Source organism: Vespa crabro, chromosome 3, assembly GCF_910589235.1.
Source record: "Vespa crabro chromosome 3, iyVesCrab1.2, whole genome shotgun sequence".
NCBI lineage: Eukaryota > Metazoa > Arthropoda > Insecta > Hymenoptera > Vespidae > Vespa > Vespa crabro.
Window position 1 is genome coordinate 7935162 of NC_060957.1, and position 15000 is coordinate 7950161.

The 15000-nt window shown below is 38.3% G+C and overlaps 1 protein-coding gene across 9 annotated transcripts in view; it reads left to right on the forward strand.

Moving 5' to 3' along the window:
• The window catches only part of LOC124422829 (nucleolysin TIAR), a 390007-nt gene that overhangs the window by 239654 nt on the left and 135353 nt on the right, over positions 1 to 15000 (forward strand). Inside the window, exons 1-2 of one of the 9 annotated variants that reach the window (XM_046959756.1) lie at positions 10083 to 10474; positions 12906 to 13658. The exons of 7 other annotated variants lie outside the window; for them this stretch is intronic. In XM_046959756.1, the coding sequence (XP_046815712.1) occupies positions 13481 to 13658 (178 nt within the window). In that variant the 5' untranslated portion in view covers positions 10083 to 10474; positions 12906 to 13480. Of the gene's footprint in view, positions 1 to 10082; positions 10475 to 12905; positions 13659 to 15000 lie in introns of those variants that run through there. One more of the 9 variants, XM_046959755.1, reaches the window with a different exon arrangement.

The window sequence follows — 15000 nt, forward strand, 5'->3', positions numbered from 1 at the left end:
AACGGTACTTGGAAATTCGCTGCGCCAAGTTAAACTTGATGGAGACGAAGGTGGATAGTATGGCGCCGACAGCCCAGGCAACTCGACTCGTCGCTCGCCACATAGTCGTACGGAATAGCTAACTGTAAAAGAGGAAAGAAGAAGAGAGAAAGAGAGGAAGAATAAGAGTGAAAGAGAAAGAGAGAGAGAGAGAGAGAGAGAGAGAGAGAGAGGGAGAGAAAGAGTATAGTAAGGGGTCGGGACCCAGAGGAGCAGAAGAAACGGCTATCAGTCGTAGACCAGTTTGGTGTTTCGAAGCAGGAAGGTACCTACTGAAAAGAGTGGCCCTGTCGAGAAAAAAAAAGAAAGAGAAGAGAAAAAGAAAAGAAAACGAAGAGAAAAGAGAAAGTAGAGATCTTGGAATGAAACGATATTGTTTTAGCTGAAAAGGAGTCCTCGGTCGATACTTAGACTTCATTTTTCCATGAGACTCATCGTAAAATGCGAGCGCAGAAATATCAAGCAGTTACATACGTTTCCACTCTACTTCTCTGGTCTACTTCTCTTTTCTCGTTATCAAGAGAAAAAGAAAGAGAATGAGAGAAAAAGAGAAAGAGAAAGAGAGATAAGTAGGAGGAAAGGAAAAATGAGATAGAGAAAGGAAAGAAGGAAGGAAGGAAAAGAAAGAAAGGGGACATTGTCGCGAACAAAGAGTTCGAAATATTTGAGGATACCTACGACTACGGCTCCCAAGGGGAAACGACGTCGACGTCGTCGTCGTCGTCGTCGTCGCAAGGATATATCGGAGAAAAGGACACAGTGGAAGAAGCGAGAGAGACAGAGAGAGAAAGAGCGCGCGAGGGACGAATCGAAATCTCCTTTCTCCTCCTCCTTCTCCTCCTCCTCCTTCTTCTCTTCCTCTCCTCTTCTTTCTAGGATTCCTATCTCTAGCCTCTTCCGCGTCCTACAGAGCGACGACGTCTCGTGGATTACACGTGGAGAACCGCATGGGTTAGTCGTGCGACTTGGCCGTCTGCCTTGACTCCGACAGAGCAAAATCTGACCCCCTTTCACGAAGGGATAAATCTAAAATTTGGCATGAAAAGAAGTCAGACGCCCACCTCTCTCCTCCGCCCCCCCATCCCGAACCCGCGTACTCGTTGTCGCCGCTTCCTCTCCGTACCACCATCTTCTTTACTTTCTTTTCTAGTGAGTGTTGGAAGAAAAAAGTCTTCTATTCGATCGGCACGACCGACCTCGGCATTTCTTCACGTACGAAAGAAATTTGGGCGAGAAGATCATTCGATAAAGAAAGATAGATAGAGATAGATAGATGGATGCGAGCGATAAGGATCCTTCCAAATTGCCCGAGAAGATATTTTCCAATGCAGGAGTTTACTGCAATGTTCTTAGAAAAACCGATAAGATCTTTCCTAGATTAGATTGTTAATTGAAAATCTTGATAGTATTTAAATTGTATTCTTTTCAAATCGTCCGTAAGAAAATTATATGATACATTATTCAAGAATATTGAATATACACATACATACACGTAGGTATAAACACACTTCGAAAGCCTTATTTAAAAATCAATAACATGCGGTAGGTCGAACATGTCTTCAAGGTGAAAGCGCGTATAGTTCTCTCTCGATGGAAAACATCTTTCTCGTTTCCCGGTCAGTTCTATATTTAGTTTCCATACGAGGACAAACACGTAGGAGGAAGTACCTTGCCGGTACGTGCATCTCTTTTTCTCTCTCTCTCTCTCTCTTTCTTTTTCTTTCTCTTTTTCTTTTTCTTTCTCTCGTAGGATATTAGAGTAGAAGCTATGACTGGTAAGTTACTTCTTACGTTCTTTCGGTTAATGGTTGGGTACTTTGCCGAGCAGCGGGCGTCAGAACGGTATAGTGCTCGTTCGTGTGTTCGCCGTTTGGCCGGCTGCTCGGTCGAGATGTCCAGGAGATATCCAGGGGTCTCTCTCTCTCCCTCTCTCTCTCCCTCCCTCTCTCTCTCTCTCTCTCTCTCTCTCTCTCTCTCTTCCCTTGGAACCTATAAAGCTGCAACTGTAAAGCCGGATGCGGAAGTCGTGTTCTCTCTCGGCGGCTCGAGTTACCTCATCTCTCTCGCTCTTTCTATCTCAAGATGCACGACCTATCGTAAATCGTTTCGTTCGACGTGCACGTCGAAATCGACTGCCGGCGAGTGATCAAGCGCGATACGCGCTAATAATAACGATGCCATGGCTTTGATTTATGCCTTCGACCGATTTCTCATCGTCGATATCTGAACCTATCTACCATGTATTCGCCTTCGGCATTCAACGAAATTCGATGAAAAGCTTTCGAATTGAATCTTAACTTCGTACAATTTAAGTTTCAATTGATTCGAAGTCGGTAAAGAGTAAACGTTAGGTAGGACAGCTCGATCATCTCTCTTTCTCTTTCTCTTTCTCTCTCTCTCTCTCTCTTTCTCACGTTCTCTTTTTATTAAAACACCGTAACCGTGTAATTAACGCGCGTCCTGAGCCGCGTAATTAGCAAGATATTTTATTTCACCCGCACTCAAGCTAAATATAGGTCAATCGATTTTTACCTAACGCCATTCAGTTACTTCTACTTTCTAAAGTACTACTAAACTAAATGGAAACACAGTTACGGACAGCTAACGACCGTGATCCTTCTCCGAGCGTTAGCGAGAATTTTACTTTAATTAGGCTGCCGCGTGTCACTCGAAAGGAGGAAGAGGAGGCAAAAGAGAAAAAGGGGAAGGAGAGTTGTCTGAAAGGATCTGGAATGGTGTTCCTCTTTCAAAGTTCTTTTTAGGCACGTTCACAAAATTTGCGGCCATTAGGCGAACCGCACGTGACGACCTTTCGAATTCATTATTGTCATGCTTCGTGGCATTCGAAAGGGATCCGATATATTTTCTAAATGCAAAGAAGTATTTCGAGTAGTAGTCATTTTGCTTTGAAGGATTCGATATCGATCGTCGTATCCTTTCGAGAAACCACCTCTGAGAAGGAAGTTAACGTTTTACCAAAAAACGAACGCCGCGAATCGGGACTATCGAAATCCTGATAGGTTAACGAGGAAAGTTTATTTGCGTATTTACTACTTTCCAAGGAAGAAAAACCGCTATCTTAATGCCGCGTCACGAGCGAGAAAATCCAACAACGTTTCTCACCCCTTTTCCGCTATCTTTCTCTCTCTCTCTCTCTCTCTCTCTCTCTCTCTCTCTCTCATTCTCTGATCTCACCCTCTGTGAGAATTTGCTCTCCTTTACTTCTTTTTTTTTCTCTCTCTCTCTCTCTTTTCCTTCTTCCTTTCCCTGAGCGATTTTATCCAAGAGAATTTTTCTTTCTTTCGCTTTTGTCTCTTCCACCCTCCGTAGCAAAACCGTTTCGAGTTGAGCACGATCGGGAAGATGAAAAATTTGAAAAGATATGAACAAAAAAGAAGGAAAGAAAAGAAAAGAAAAGAAAAGGAAAGAGAAAGGTAGAAAGAGAAAAGAAATGTCGAAAAAGAATCGAGAAGATTCCTGGAGAAGAAATTCGATAGGCAAAGAACTCGATAACATCATTGGCTCTCGCGTCTCAAACGCGGTAATAACGTAACCGGCTGCTCGAGATAATCTCGATAGAGATCTACTTATCGCGGGATGCCAGCCTGCCGAAGAAAGTAAGGAGGCTGCTGAAAAAGGAACCATGAGAGGGTGAGAGAAAGAAAAAGAGAGGGATGCTGCTGGCGCATCGCATTACCTATCTAGCTATCTTCTGGTTTCCGTAGAACCATGGGGTGCCCTTATGCCACATAAAAAATGGCTCTCACTATGAAATGTACTCAGTCACCGTTCGTTCACTTACCAATCTCCGTCGAATAGTCCATCTAATTTCACGTTTTCTTTCTTACGTATCTAACCCAACCTACTGTTACAATTAGTTATATTTCATATATATAAACAATTTTATCCCAAACAATCGAGTACAATAATTCTTAATTATAATAATTGAAAATATCGAAGGATTTTCAATGTTTTCGTAATTGAATACTTTATTATCAAAGGATAAAGGATAATAAACGAAAGAAGGGAATATAAGGGAGCGTGATAGAAAAAGTTGTTCGAAAAGAAAGAAAAGAATGAACAACGAACACGTTTTCTCGTCTTACGACAACTTCGGCTTTGATTTGTTTTTCTTTCTTACCTTTTCCTCCTACACTGTCAATGATAAATCTCTTTTTCTCTTTTCTCTCTCTCTTTCTCTATCTTTGGTACTTTCTTCGATCTAAGAGAAAGACAATCGAAACGAGATAAAAGAAATTCGATTGTAAAAGAAAGATCGGAGGAAAGAAACGCACTTGACCATAAGATACTTTCCGGCTTTCACGCTCGGCGTTACTTAACTGCCGCTTTAAGCTCCTTTCCTTCCTCACGAGAGAAAGAGTGAGAGACAAAGAAAGAGAGAGAGAGAGAGAGAGAGAGAGAGAGAGAGAGAGAGAGAGAGAAAGAAAGATTAATAAAAATGGAAAACGTATAAGAGTGGAGACGGCTGCGAATAATTAAAATGTTGTAAAAGCTGACGAAAAATATTCGAGTAATTCGAAAAAGAGAGAGAGAGAGAGAGAGAGAGAGGTAATGCTCGTCTCGAAATAGCGTTTGTCTGAAAAGTGTTTTTACGGTCTCTTCTGGTCTATCCCGAATTATACATGTTTCTACGGTTTTATTCAACTCCAATCGATCGTTCTTCTTCCTCCTTCCCCTTTTCCCCCTTCCTTTCTTTCTCTTCTTTTTCCTTCTCCTTTTGAATAACGCCGATGGATAATTAAAATTCTTAAGATAACCAGGAATAAAAGAAAGGAAAATGTTCAAGATAATAGGAGAATCTTTAGTTGCAATTGTCTTCGATACGTCATTATTTTTCTTTTTAAATATTTTTATGAAACGAATAATAACGATCAAACGATACGATAGAAATAGTACCGAGGCCGTTGGATAAGGGTAAGTCGGTATTCGGTACGATCGAAGAAGATTCGTGTACACTGCTGGACCGTGAAGGATCATCAGGAACTCATTTAGCTTCTCTCCTCGTGGTTTCTGGCATAGATATACATGACATGTATATACATCCAGCATATTTCAACCGAGTGCGAAGTTTATAGCATAAACGTAGAAGAGAACAAAGCTAGCATAAAAAATTCTTGCAGTTTGAAAAGTCGAAATGTAATAATCAGCTCATTAAGATGAAGTTTAATTAATGATCATTCCGTTTGTTTCCTTCAAGTGAAACAAATAGACAGCTAAGATATATCGTACTTTTTAATTTTCATCTTACCGTGTACATTAATAAACATTTAATAATATTTATTATAAGCAACAATGTTTTAGATTATTATAAGTTTTAGACAAAGGGTACGAAGTTTCAAAAGTTTTACCGTTGTATACCTATTTTATAAATACCAAATACTCTTTCTCTACTTTATGATTCATCGAAAAAAACATTAACACGAAGCGACATCTATTTATATATATATATAACAAAAGAGACCTGAGGGTGTTAAACTAAGATTGGAATGGGTTCCTTGCGTAGACATGACACATTTTTTCGATACGCGTCTTGCAAAGTTTTCGCTCGAGAAAGCTATCCGATAACATCTCGATCGAAAGTAATAGCTATAGTAGTAGTTCTCCTTCCTTTTTCCTTCTTCTTCTTGTTCTCTCTTTTTCTATTGAATTTCGTAGCTCGAACATAAGCTCAGATTCTTTCAACACCACCGTTTCTTTACTTCCCTTGATCACTCTCCCTCATTATCGATAATTGAAAGATTGGAAAGTTCAGGACACTTCGATCCTCTCTTTCTCTCTCTCTTTCTTTCTCTCTTTCTCTCTCTCTCTCTCTTTCTATTTATCTCTTTCTCTCTCTCTCTCTCTCTCTCTCTCTCTCTATTTCTCTCTCTTTCTCTGTCTCTATCTCTTTTCCTCTTTCTCGTTTGCAATCTAAAATTACAGGCTCAAATTCGTGCATCAGCGAACGTAAGCTTATAAGGGAAGGACGATGTGGAAATGGAAGAAATTCAGTCAGCAAAGACAATCGGATTTTAGAGATAAAACGTATCACGAATCGTCTTTACGACAATTAGTCACCGTCAGGCAGCACCTTTCCACTTTGACGCATTGCAATAGCCACATACTGCAACTCTTACTAGTGAAGGTGATACGAAGGTGGTGTTAAAGGAGGTGATGCTGCGATTGACGATGAGAGAGTGGTAAAACCCTCGTAAAAAAAAGTCGCTAACTCGCTTCCTCGATTCGTCGAATATCCCCTTTCCTCTTCCAACTTTTCTTCCATCCTTGTCTCGCTTCTTTTAGTGAGAAAGAGAGAGAGAGAGAGAGAGAGAGAGAGAGAGAGAGAGACGAGCCGACACTTTCCTTCGTCCTAATTTATACTGATTAGATATCGAGGAGATCGTGGGATATCAGCTGCGGAAGCGGAATCGGAATTACGATTATCCGACGAATCCGACAGTAAAGTCCGGAAACGTAATCGAAACGTGCGATTTGCTTAGCCTCTCTCTCTCTCTCTCTCTCTCTCTCACGCTTGCGAGCAAGCATGTCTCGAGAGAATTTGAAATCGATGATTCTCGAAAGCGGCTTCAACGTGCATCGTCCGTAATTACCGCGATGATGGAGAAACTGGTTTAGATAGAGAGAAATTTCAAGTGTTGAAGTATAAATTTGAAAATTCTTCGAGAGAATGGATTTCGAAAATGGATTTCGAAAATGGACTCGAGCGAAGTTTGTAATATAGCCCCAACGGATTGCTTTTATCTGCAAAAAGAAAAAGAGGAGTGCTTTTTTTGTTGACCATTTCTCGAAGATTTCTCCTTTTAATTCAGGATATTTCGATCACCTTACGTAAACCGAGCAAATATAATTAGTCGAACGATATCGATATATTATTATCGATGGTCATAAATTGATTCTTCAAGATCGATATTTATTCGATGCTACGATAAAATAAAGACAGTCTTATCCGTATTAACGTCTCAAATACGAGAAACGAACAGCTTTTCTAGCAAAGAGTTACGAGAAAATAAAATCCTTATTATTACAGAATGGAGAAGGAAATAATTTATGAAGTCTCCGGGCGAATATCATCGTCTAGGACTTATCGAAAGAATATCCAACTTGAGGTTGAATTTTACGAGATAAAAGAAAAACTTGTTTAGTTCTCTTTTCGTCCTTCAACATGTATGATCGTCGGTAAAAAGAATTTTTCTTTCGACGTCGTGAAACTTACACACGAAAGGATTTCAAGCACATAACTGATAGGCTACACGATGTACGTGACGAAACTCGAACGAATTCTTTCCTATCAGCTAGCTCAAAGTTGTATCCTACATCCATTTGATCCTATACCTTCGGCATATCCCATGAACGGACGAATTCCCATGCGTTTTTTCCACGGCTGATTCGAACGAGAATCCAACCACCCGTTTCTACTATCGACGATGGTGGAGGTGGCCTGTTGGGTGGTGAAGAGGAGCTATGGGAGGCGAAGTGGGAGTCGAGTGGTAGGATAGCGAGCCAGGATCGATGGAGATAATGCCCATTACCCCTAATACGAACTCGCCTTCTCTCCTTTTCCCTTTCTCTCTTTCTCCTTCTCTCTCTCTCTCTCTCTCTCTCTCGCTCTCGCTCTCTCTCGCTCCAACACCCCTTCAAACCTATTCCATTTCCGTGGCCCCTTGAGATCGGTAACCGATGCTTTTTACCGCCTTCGCTGACTCGATTCTCGTGATCCGTGAACTCCTTTCTCCGCAAGCCCATCGTCATTGTCATTGATCAAAAATTTTTCAAATCTCGAACGCAAAGCCTTCGTATTTTAAACCAAATGACGTAGATTAGCAAAACGTGATCCTCAATCTAACGATTTATTTAAAGTATTCAGCAGAGAAAGTGTAGAAACGAATAACCAACTTAATAGATTTTTTCATTTTTTCATTCATTAGAAAGTAGAAAGAGAAAGGAAAAATAAATATTGAAAGAATCAAGACTTGCGAGAAATTTTTATCACTTCGAAGAAAATCGAAGTATTTTTTCTAACAGACAGGTTTCGTCGATCTGTCAATTTTATTAACTTTCCTCTCGATACGTTTAAAGTCGTTTAAAATATATTCGAACGATCGAACAAACGTGCAACTTCGTATCGTCTTGTCGAGTTTCTTTTATTTTATTTTTTTTTAACACAATCTCGAGAAAGAAAAAAAGGACGAAGTTCAAAAAGAACAACTTTCACACTTGCAATTACTTCATTCCTTCTTATAACAACGGGATATTATATAGAACGAATCGTATATTAATTAAGAAAAATTACTATTGGACAAGTACGTATTGTTCAATTCATAAATTGCCCGATAAATAACTCAAACGTTATAACGCAGTAATTAACGTTTAAAGAAACCTCTCACTTTCGAGAGATTGAGAATGAAAGAGAAAAAGAGAGAAACTTTGATCGAGAACTCGTGGAACTACTCCCTCTATTAGTCAGTAATTAATGTTCATAACTAATTATCGTCGTGAATATGAGCACGGTTATACGATATATAGGATATAGCATAATATGTAACAAAAAGAAAAATCGTGGTGGATCGAGGTTGAGGTAGTAAGTCGTACGGGCGCAATAACCTGTTGAGTGCGTTCGCGTAGGTGGTGAATAGTGGATACGTGTTACGCGCGAAAGTCTGGGGATGAAGTTTCTCGAGGAAATACACGCGAGACAACGCGATGGGTTTTGAGAATTGTAACGTAGACATAGACAAGAAGAACGTCACATGGCGCATAAAGAACACATCAGGTAATACGATTTTACTCTATGCATCTTTTGAATAAAAATAAAATAAAGTGAAATAAAATGAAAAAAAAAGTGAATGGAAAAAAAAAATTAAAGAGAAAGAATAAACTTTGAATTCTGGTAACATGAATCTCATTGGTCATAAAGGAATTTGACGAGAGTTTGCGAACCGTTTGGATTTCGTGGTTAATTAAATGTAGCTTTGATATCGACGGAATATAAAATTGAAGTCCTTGCGATTTAGAAAATCTCTTGTATCAGCTGGAAAAACTTCCCTCTTTTCTTTTTTGTTTTTTTTTTAGTCCTCCTTTCTCTTTTTCTTCTTCTTCCTCGTCGTTGGACTTTCGACCTGAAACCGTTTGACTCAACTTCGGTTACTCCCTACTAAACCTTGCACACCTTTCGATTCGATATAAATGTATCTATCGCATTAATTAGGTTTTATAGTCCCTCGAACGTTCGTACGGCAATTAAAGCCACTCTAACGGAAATGGTTCTCGAAGTTCAGATATATCGATCCTTTATCGGATATCAGAGACTGTTCTATCGTCGCGCCACGGTAACGTTATTCGCGGAATGGTTCGAGATTAGAGAGTAGTGTATGATTGGAATTAAAAGAAATACGTTTCTAGAATTCACGAAAGTCCTCGAGATTCTCGTGCAAGACTATTATAATTTAACGAGGATCCACTTGATTTTGGGTATAGCCTAAAGAGCAAATAATAATTATAATAAGTCCCATTAAATTTCACGTTAAATCGTAATTTTTTTCGACCTTCCATTAATAATATTCAGCCGAGATATGTGTAAGTATACACATAACCATATAGACATAAATTCAACAACGAGCGGCGACAGAGAAAATCACAACTGATGATAAACGGAAGGATTTGTACAAGGACGAATCAGGAGTCAGTGAGCGAATCGAAACACCGTCTCACCTCGTTCGCTCGCGACACGCTCACGAAGCGTTGTAATGTGTTCGACCGTTTTGCAACGGAATAAACAATGTCTATCGTGACTCGCGTACTTTGACCAGCTGTGCGGTTATATTTCCCTACGTACATACATACATATATACATATATACATATACATATATATATATATTCATATTTATATATGCATATGTATAGCTACGTACACTACTATATATATAACTAATTGTATATGCATACACACGCATACGTATATATATATATATATATATATATATATATTTGCATAGGTCGGGTTAGGAGAGCATTGTGTCGGCTTGCCGGCGTTAAGCATTTGATACGACCGCCTTCCTGTTTCGCTCGTCCCTTTCTGTCCGAAGCGAGTAAGCGAATAGCGAGCGAGTAACCAAGCCATTGTCATTGTCGTCATCATGTAGTTGCCGTCTCGTTCGAGCTGTAACCGAGCCTTTGCTGGACGTTACTAGTCTCTTCTTCTGTGCGAATCGTACAGCGATACGATACGATATGCCGTCGAGTATATGTGTCCTTTTCTCTTCCTCCTACTCTCCTTACGTACACGCGTATGACACGCTACTACATTCGCTCGATACGAGTAGTCTTTCGGTTAGTCGATCACCTGCATGCTCGTGTGATACATTCTTTTTACGTTCACGTTCTTAATCGCAATTATAGTTTCATCGAAATAAAAAGTATATATATATATATGTAATTTTTATTCGTCGATCGTGATTCCCAGTAATTAAAGTGAATTTCATCGTCCAAAGTCATTATTGTGGATACTTTTGTATTGTTTATCTTAGTGACAAAACAGAGACGATCGTTCGACCCAATAACACGATCGTAATTGTAATTTTGCGTCCGCAAGTAATGAATTTCATCGTTCATTTATTCGGGAATGCGAGTGAAAACGTAAAAATATTTCTCGTTCAGTTTAAATTCATTAATATCGGCTATTCAACGATAGTATTGCATTTCAATAGGATTTCATTTCCATTTGTTGCAGCAGATGTGACACTTAAATTTCAAATTATATATGTAACAACCTAAGAGATATTCTAAACGCGTTTACTTTGCCTACTGATATCACTGAATTTTTATCGTGTAGAATAATTATCGTCATATATTCCAAATAAGTTTAAGTTACAAATTATTTTTTCTCTTGCATCACACTAAACTCGTAATAATATGATAAATGGTTCGAAATAAATTGAGCGACTTACAATTTTATTAACGTCAATATACTTATTTACGAAATGCAGTGTTTGTGTATATGTGTGTGTGTGTGTGCATGTGTGTGTGTAAATTACTATCGAAGAGAAAACTAACAAAAAAAAAACGTAAAAATTTTCCAAAAATTACGACGGTTTAGAGGCGGTAGGGGAATATTTTTGGTAGCTGCGCATGCATTTATTATCCAACCATATTCTCCCACGCGAGTACTTTCTTCCTTTTTTATTTTCATTTCGTTTCAGCACAACGGTTGTTACGCAAAACTAAAAATGTATATATGTAGTATCTACGTATGTACGTATACCGTCGCTCATGTAAAATTAATATTTTTCTGTTTTGTTCGAAAAACAACGCGGCCACAGGCAGATGGAACAGTGAAAACGTTCGTTGCGTTAAAATCAAGTGAACAAAGAAAGGACTTTTCATGATTTAATACTTTTATTCTTTTGGTCAACGTATATCCTCGTTAAAATCATTTTTAACTTCATCGTATTAAAATTTTAAGATTCATAAATATGACCATAGAAGCGTAAAGAAAGAAAAATAGAGATTGACGAATCAATGAATGACAAAAATTTCTTAATGCAATATGAAATATTAATTATCAAAATGGATGTTTACGTTAGGCGAGAATTATCCTGTACTATTTACGTTGTATATTTAACATATAATCCAAAGTTAAATACGTCGATTGATAAATATCGATGTCTTTCGAAATCCTTTTAACATTCGTTACTTTGTAAACACTCTCGGGCTACAATAGCGTAAGAACAGTTTACCAAAATATAAAAGAAAATGAAAGATTATTTATCGAGATACGCGTCCCGAGAGAGTCCCGCGGTAACCGTGCGTGAAAATAACAAAGCCGTTCTTCAACAAATCGTCCTTGAGTAGTCACTTGAGATATCACATTTCGACGACGACTGCACAAGGAAGCGGACGAAGACACAGCAAGCGACGAAATTGTAAGAATGAGAAATAGACATATACATACTTACATACGTACATAGAATAATTTATATGTATATATATACAATATTTTATATGTATATAGTATATATATATATATATATATATATATATATATATATATATAAACGAAAATAGTCGAGTACTGCTGAGTACGCGTTATACGATTTTTTTTATCTCCGCTCGAGATTGCGAGGAGCGTAATCAGAGAAGCGCCCGTTGACTCGTGACGTTTCCGCTCGAAGCTTCCGCTCCGTAGAACCGCACCGTTTCCGTTCGACTTGCCCAGCCCACAACATGCTTGCATGCGTACGTTCATATAAAAGAATATAGAACGAGTGACCATTCGCTCGACAACTATCGTTCTTCCAAGCTTATTCGAGGAACGTGCTATCGAAATCAGTTTCAACGCAAGGAAACGGCTGAGTTGATTCATGGTGATAATTTGCCACGCGATCTCTAGCGTTTCCGCTTCGTTTCATTCCTACGTATTTTTCTTGAGGTCTTGTTCGAACAACGGGACGTTTCTCTTTCTTCTTGCGTTTTTACAAATTTTAAATATTATAGAAAATGGTACTAGTTCTGTTGTATTTTTCTCTTGTTTCCTTTACGAAGGACCTTCGAAAAGTTCAAAAGGTTGTTTCGGTCCGTTCAGTACAAGAATTTATTCAAGTAGCAGACAGCTACAACAGTATACGAGCGATAGTACGAGGAGTTTGATCTACCGTGAAAAATATTCGTGGAAAGGGTAGAAGAGAGAGAGAGAGAGAGAGAGAGAAGACTCGCGGAAAGTCGTCGAAAAGTTTCCCTTCGGTCTCCGCAGAGAATCAAGGATATTCTCTCTCTCCCCCCTCTCTTTCTCTTTCTCTATCTATTTATCTATCTATCTATCTATATCTATCTATCTATTTATCTATCTAGTAACATCGAATGTCGTCGATCAACCATCAGATCGTCTTCTTTTTCTCGAGGAGAAGACAAAGGAAAAGACGAAATTAAACGAACTCTATTCCATCAGACAGCGCAGCTAATATTGACGAAGAAACGTTGTGTTTAAACGAATTGGACTAAACTGTTCGATGACGTCATAGAACAACACCTGCTAACCATAACGAACACGATTTTCTTCAGAATTTTATCTTCTCATCGTTTAGATATCTTTTAGATAAATACAAGTATAAACAGTAAACAATTAATCCAAATTTTCCTTCTCGTGTACATATGTCATGGATCTTGATCCATCGATTCATTTTTAATGTCGTTTAAAAAAAAAAATATATATATATATATATACATAGTTAGAGCGATACAAATGTGTGGTTTACTTTATGTGGGGAAATAACAGCAATATTAATAACATCGAGTCCGTAATATATCTACACTTACTGTGTTAAATCGAATCAACGAAATTGAACTAACGAACGTTCGTTGTTCGGTTACTGAAAACTCGCTCGTCGCGAGAAAAGTGGCCGCATGTGTGTAGACGGTGGTCGAAAATGGCGGTGGTGCCGAGTAAGAATAAATTGAAAATGGGCAGTGCGGGCCGATACTACGGCGCCTATCTCATCTACGACGTGGCGAACTCGTGCCTCGCCACCTTGCACGCCAAGATGCCTTCTTCTCTCAACGTCACGCGAGCCAACCTTCCGTCTCCCGTACACGTCCAGAACCCCCGTAAGTTTTGCTCCAAACTCTCTTCTTCTTATTCTTTTTCTTCTTTTTATATTTCTAATTACTTTTTTCTCTCTTCTTCTTACCTCTCCTATTTTTCTTCTTATCTTTTGCTCTTACATTCTTATTTTTCTTTCTCTTTCGTATTTCATTGGATTTTCGATTGAACTTTTTTGTTTATCTCTTATATATCGAATATTAATTTTATATCATTCTTTTTTAATTTCTCATATACATATATAGGATATAAAAATTACAAAGATATAATTTTTATATCGACTCGATCGAAAATTTATGATCATTTTTTATGATACATTTTTAAAATACGCACGTTAATCAAAATAAAAATCTAGTTACTTCGAAAACTTTAGAATAGCTTAAATCAAATCGTAGGAAAAAAATGGTGCAACGCGGTGGGCAAAGTAACCTGGTGCTTCTTCCACGTGTAAATATTATATTATCGTTGAAAGAAGAGTGCAAATGAAAGGCGTAAATATAAAAGTGAAAAGAGACAGAGATGGGTAGACGGTGGCAGAGTAGGCTAAAAGTTTCAACCGAACTTAGTTTACTTAGCTCGTAAATATCGCGCCGAGGAAAGCGCTTTTCTTTGCGTCCCATGCTACTAGGAAGAAAAGAGACGTTTTCTCGTCTATACGCGTGTGCAATGAGATTATTTTCGAGGGAAAGCGGCAAAAGAAGGAGAATATAAAAAATAAAAAAAAAAATAAAAAGATAAAAAAAAAAGAAATAAAAAGATAAAAAAAGAAGAAATAAAAAGAAAAAGAAAAAAAAGAAACCAGGAAAGAAAAATACGTAGCAAAACTGGCTACTTTTAAAACTGTCTGCTACGTTTTATCCATTTTTGTAACCAGCGTCTATCAAATTTATTGTAACTTATTTTCATAGAAAGATAATCTATCTCTATCGAGTTCTCGTTCCATACGATAATTTTTCTAACGATTACCCGAGACACGTCGTTTCCCGTTGAATGTTTTTCTGATACATACATCTCCTAGAAAGAGCATATGCACATATGTACTACCGTGTATGCTCGTGAATAACAATTTATTTCTGTCGTAGTTAAGGCCGTACGCGATAACCGTAGGTTTTACGCGTATACGTACGGCTTTAAATACGACAAGAATATATCCTCGTTCCATTGACGCAATGAACGAGTAACGTCAAAATAACCGGTTCTCGGTAAAGAAAGAGGCAAATTGGTGCCCATACCTTCCATAATGGGAGGGTTAGTCTAGTCTTGATGGGAGAATTTTTCTGATCGCGTGCCATAGCCCGATTAACATTGAGAAAAATGCAAGGAAAAAATAGGTGAGATTTTAGGCCA